Here is a 6,135-nt window from a genome sequence, read left to right as displayed (position 1 = left end):
AATGCTAAATTTTTTATTGTTAGTGAATTCAATGTCCCATATCAATATCGCAAATTTGAAAACAGCCACTATATAAAGTTTCAAAGTGTAACATTTTAACGGAGAACGAAATTTTAAACAATAAATAATTTTTAATTCAGAAAATTTCAAGGATTTTTTTTTAATTTGAATGCAAATTTACATTTATTCACTTATTTTTTTATCGAGTTTCTTCAACAAGTAAATTTATTAATGAACTATATTTTCTGACAGTAAAAACAAAATTTGTCAATATTTCGAATTTCTGAAGAAAATGAACATAAATTAAAGCTTTTTATATGCATACATTATATTTTAATTTCTTTGCTATTTCAGCAAATGTCGTAATATTTTGGTGCGTCTTAAAATTGTATACATTTAAATGTAAAATTTAAGTCATTTTAAAATAAAAAAAATACATTTTTGTACCTACATTGTCAGTGAAATTTAAGGCTAGTTTGAATTTTTGATTTTCTCGAATTGTACTTTCAGATTGTTTCTTTCTTTTCCTTTTTTCGTACTTTTTCATGAACTTTTTAATCGTTACTTTTTAAAACCAAATTTTGTTTTTTGCTTTTTACGAGTAATTTTTCAAAAATTTCAATTTTTAAAGTTTTTGCTTTTTACTTGCCACTTTCTATAAAAGCGCTTGCACTTTTAATCGTTACATTATAAATTTAAAGTTCTCACGTATATTCTTGAGTGTCTCATATTTTTTCCAAAACCAGTATGAAATCAATTTTTCTTTTCTAAATGAACACAGTTAAGTTCTTCTTTACGATGTTTAGAAATATGTTACGCCATAGCATTTTATAAAGATCAATGCACGAGAATAATATAAATGTAAACTCACCAAATATTTTTCCATGCCAGCAAATTCCTCCCTACGGCTAGGAGAATTTTTTTCTTTTTCAAGCTTGCCCTGTAAATAATTATGGCAACACATATTTATTTTTGTTATTTTTAAAGACATACTTTTATTTATTTAAAAGGGAATTACTTACATTATAATCTAGAATTGTGCTAACTGTTTTCAAAAGGCATTTTTTCTGCACCATAGAAAAATAAAAAGAAATTAGTTTACTGGTTATGGCAAAATTCTGTGTCAAAAATTCTATGAGCACTGTAAAAAATATCAATTTTTTTCAGATTTTCTCCGTAAATTTGATGGTCCAAAGCTGTTTTGTTGACTAAAGGTTCTTTACCGTCTTACACCTTACTTATAAACTAATTATGGTCGAATTGCGTAATTATAGCCAAGAGATAATTTTGAGCAGTGCCATATTTTTTAAAAAAAATTCATCCAGAAAAAATATATCTTATTTTTTTATAAATATATATTATATATTGATAAATAAATGTCTTATATTTCTAAAAATATATTTTATTATCTAAGTTTTAAAATAAATATATCTTATCAATTTTTTGTAAAACTGAAAGTTAAAGGTAGGAGACTGATAATTTGTGACACGGTTCAGGCGGCATTTTTATTTCTCTCCTTTTTATTTGCACAGAATAAAAATACATTTATATTTAAGTTGACCACATAATTTGTGTTAATCAATGCTCATGATACTATTTTTTGAAACTTAAATGTTTTTGTAAAAGAAAAGGAATATTACTTATTGGCGCTTATAATTGAAATCTTATAATTGAAATCTTATAATCTTATAATTGAAACTTGTAAGGTAGAAAATCTTATAATTGAAACTTATAAGGTAGAAAATCTTATAATTGAAAAAGTAAGAGAAAAATTTTGATAAATGGTCTGAATTATTTTTTTAATGTCGAGTCTTTGTCGTTGCAAACCAAAGGTGTTAATATATCAGAAGATAAAGAGCCATATTAAGACAAATTATGTGGGCAACTTAAATTTATTAATATTTAAGTTGCCCACATAATTTGTGTTAATCAATGCTCATGATGCTATTTTTTTAAAACATGAATGTTTTTGTAAAAAAAAATGAATAATACTTATTGGTACGTATAATTGCAATATTATAATTGAAATCTTATAATCTTATAATTGAATCTTATAAGGTAGAAAATCTTATAATTGAAAAAGTAAGAGAGAAAATTTGATAATTTTTTTTACCGTCGAGTCTCTGTTGTTGCAGACCAAGGGTATCAATATATCAGTAGATAAAGAAACATTTTTCCATTCCGGGAAAACGTATCTATCTTTAAATTCACACTCTGCATTCCACAATACTCTATAAGTGTTCCAAGTCTGGAATAATTTTATTTTTTATGAAGAAGATAATTAAAAAGAAATTGAGAAATCAGGAAGAAAATTTTTTAATTGAAAACACTTTTAATAAATATTTACCTAAATCATTGGTAGCTCAAACTATATATCAGGATTTAGTGAGGGTGATATTCGTTTGCAACATTTTGTTCGTAATAACTTACTCCAACAATCAAACAGGTTTCCATACTCTGCTTCACCTTCATATTTACTTTTTGACTTTCCTTTTTCTTTTTTTTTTATTTAGCTATTAATTCACCGTCACCCCATGTGAATATTTTTTCAAATATAAATTGTGTAGTGCCTTAATGGAACAACATTTATGATTTAATAAAAAGTCAAATATATGAGATACTTACATCTCTATGCCAATAATCGAAGCACGTTAATTCTTCTGCAGTTAATTCTATAACAGTAAATGTAGTTTATTAAAATATAGTATTGATAAAAAGTGAGTTTCAGCTAATACCTGTAAAAATGAATCACACTTACATTAATGTTAAATAAGTGAAGCTTTTTCGGCACTCTTTTTAAAATAAGTGGATTTCATACACAAGAGTGTTATTAAAATTGCGTTCCTGATACATATATATATATATACTTANTATATATATATATATAAGTATAAAATTAAAGTTATGCGTCTTAGTACTTACAGGATTAAAAATAAAACAGTTATCGTAATCTAACGAACCACTGCTGAGAACTGGGATCATTAAGACCTATTTGATTTCTGGACGAATCCAAGACAAGTTGAAATAGGTAGACAAGCGTTATATAGTTTTGATGTTTTTCATCACACCTCAGTATTAATTCGACATTTTCCTTTATTGCAATTCGGCAAAGTTTGATACAGTTTTTTTTATCTTCAACAGTGTGAAGTTGCTGTATCTTATATGCATATTTTTTAATAATATTGTTGAGAAAGAACTCTAAAAATACTGTAGAAACTGTGGTAAATTATTATCCAAATTCGAAGTTCAAACTCAATATCCTATTCGGTGTAAAAACTCAAGCTATTACCGAATCTAGCTTTCATACATACTTGAAAGAATGTAAGTGAATCAAAATTTCAATAAATGATTAGGCTTACGCCAAAACGGCCGAGCCGCAATCGTCCCTTACTGCGAAGTCAATAGCTGAGGATTCGAATCATGCTCATTGCGCGGATGTTTCTCTCTATACCTTGTCCTCTATTGTGTGTGATTTGTGAATAAGACCCACCCTACGAATGGGTATCTGTGGTAGTGTGGAGTGTGTAATTTTTCGCACCTCCGTGACTTTGGTCACAAGGTGCTCACCAAGAAAAGCAAAATGAGCAACACACCCGGCACCTTTCATAGCGGAAACATATTAGGTCTGTGCCTGACATTTAAAAAGGATCTTTTCGAATTATTTTTGCCAATCTTGTCATAAACTTTTCACTTATCACGACTATCTATGTTTCTTGTTTACAGAAGGTAAAAGTTTGATTTCATCTCTCTCTGACTTTTGTACTGGTTTCACACATAAATAGTGATGGTTGAGATGTTACGTTTTTTTTGTAAAAAAAAATCTAGAATAATATTTAAAATACGTGAAAAATTTCTATTATATAATAATAATAAATGTTTCTTTCATTTTAAGTCAAAATAGCACTCCCAGTAAAGTAAATTGTTTTACAGTTATTAATTATTTTTTACAACTTTGGGTATATATTTATAAAATATACGTAAAATATGAAATCAGATTACATAAAAGATTTTAAATTCAAGTTTTTCCTTTAAGGAAGAAGTATAAGAAGTTATTTGCATTAATGAATGTTTATTTTTATACAAAAATTAAAATTCTTTTTTTTTTTAATAATTGTATTAACAGACGATTCTTTTCGGCTTATTCATGAATCATGAGTAGCAAATATTAAGTGCAATATTAACATTGCAGATAATGTTAAACATGTAATAATTTATAAATTTCATCTTCAAATAAATAAATTTAATCTCCAGATTCTTATTTGAGCAACTTATTACTTTGCAAAGCACTGAAAGTTTCCTTAAAACTGAGCAAAATGTTAATGAGCAAATATTTTTTCCGAACTTATTGATTTTCAGATAATCTCAAAGATTAATTATTAATGTATTACAATTTAATTTATTACTTTCGTATAGTGCTGGTTTATAAAAAAAATAAATGTTAACTTGGGGAATGAACATGCTAGCGGAGAAGAATGGATGTTTCTCAGCAACCCAGATAAATAATCGTGACAAAAACGTAATACCTTCCCATGCCAGTTTAAAGTAAAGAGCAGTCTACCATCAATATTATAAACAGGCCAGTCATTTTCTTGAATATGTAACAGAAATCTTTTTGAGTCCGAAAAGGCATTGGTGGAGGCACACAAAACAAACAGGAAGAATAAAACTTACTGGTGAAGTATGTGAGTGGAGAGGAGGCGCGGGAATTTCAGGTCGTCATCTCTTAGACAAGCTGCTCAATCAACCAAGTAGTAGATGGAAGATATACGTTGCTCAATCAACATAAAAAAAGCCCTTTTTTCAACTCCAAGATTTAACACAACAGGAAAACTTATAAAGGACTCAATATAAAATGAGATGCAACAAAATAGTTACAATTATTTTGAAGAAAACTTCCGAGTTCTTAAGAGCACCATCCTTCAAAGCTGCCTTAGGGGGGTAGGTGGGGGAAAATCGAATGCGCGCGTTAAGAGCAGTTCACCCTTTAAATAGAAAAATGCTGCAAACGAGTTGGAAGTTAGAAAAAACTAGAAGTTACAGTTAAAACAGGTGTAAGAAGGTACAATAAAAGTTGAAGTGTTTACATTTTTGGGAAAGTTACAGTTGAGAAAAAAGAAAAAGAGTAGAAGTAAAAGGTTTTACGTGGATACATCAAACAAAGCCGAATCATCTGCCATTCTATGAATTTAAGGGGAGCGACATTCCATTCCACTTCTATAAGAAAAAGTGTAAACAATGCCAAATTAATTTAAGGGATTACATAAATTTAGATCTAAAAAATAGTGAGTGGCACAATGTCACAAATTACACAAGCAATTTATACTTATTATAATACTTGCCAGAGTTGGCAAACGAAAAGTGCTTTTTAGCTATTTGCGATGCTTCCTTTATGAATGCCTTATATATAAAACATTGCCATGGCTTGTAACATTCTATAACTCTCCCACGGTCTATATCATTCATAATATTGCACATAATCTAAAATGTTTTTCGATTGTTAAAATTTTATGTGATTATTGAACAGTAGAATTTAGGCAAAGAATAACAATCTTTACAATTTTATCAATTAATATATTTAATTTTCAAAGAGATTTTTAGGCAAAATATGAATGTCTAGAAATGTCTTTTCCCCTCAACAATAAAGGTAAATAATTTTAAAAATAATAATCTTACCACAATCACAATATTGGTGGATAAAACATCCTACATAAGAATCACCCATTGCTATGATCGCCTGTTCACGTGCGTTTTTAATAATTTTTCCAAAGTCAAATCCATGGCAATAGACAACGGATGAAACCAGAATGAAAATTAAATTGTATCTGCAAGGCATTTCCACGACAAATACTACTCCAATATCTAAACCACTGCAATGTGTTTGAACAATTTGATTCCAAAAGCTCTCTTTTTGCTGCAAACATCGTTTAAAAAGGATCCTCTTATCATTGTCATTGAAATTAACAGCTGGGACTCAATAAATAAATTATTACCATATGAATTAAATAAAGAATATTGAAAAATACAAAAAATACAACGATGTCCTCCTCAGACGCACTTGCAAATTATAATAGGAAGCATTTTTAGACTGAATGATTGCGTGCTATATTGGAAACACTACAAATATAATAATATTGG

The 6,135-nt window shown here is 28.3% G+C and overlaps 1 protein-coding gene across 1 annotated transcript; it reads right to left on the bottom strand.

Annotated features, from left to right (window-relative positions):
* Window positions 1–671: 671 nt before the first annotated feature.
* LOC107452537 (uncharacterized) lies at window positions 672–5,905 on the bottom strand. Its single transcript, XM_043054848.2, has 5 exons — window positions 5,674–5,905; window positions 2,626–2,672; window positions 2,114–2,248; window positions 1,023–1,067; window positions 672–940 (listed from the first exon to the last, which is right to left on the bottom strand). Exons 1-5 carry the CDS (start codon window positions 5,831–5,833, stop codon window positions 803–805), a joined length of 525 nt encoding a protein of 174 aa, XP_042910782.2. The 5' UTR covers window positions 5,834–5,905; the 3' UTR covers window positions 672–802.
* Window positions 5,906–6,135: the final 230 nt, after the last annotated feature.

Source organism: Parasteatoda tepidariorum, chromosome 9 (genome assembly GCF_043381705.1).
Source record: "Parasteatoda tepidariorum isolate YZ-2023 chromosome 9, CAS_Ptep_4.0, whole genome shotgun sequence".
Lineage (NCBI taxonomy): Eukaryota > Metazoa > Arthropoda > Arachnida > Araneae > Theridiidae > Parasteatoda > Parasteatoda tepidariorum.
This window is presented reverse-complemented; position numbering and strand designations above follow the sequence as displayed.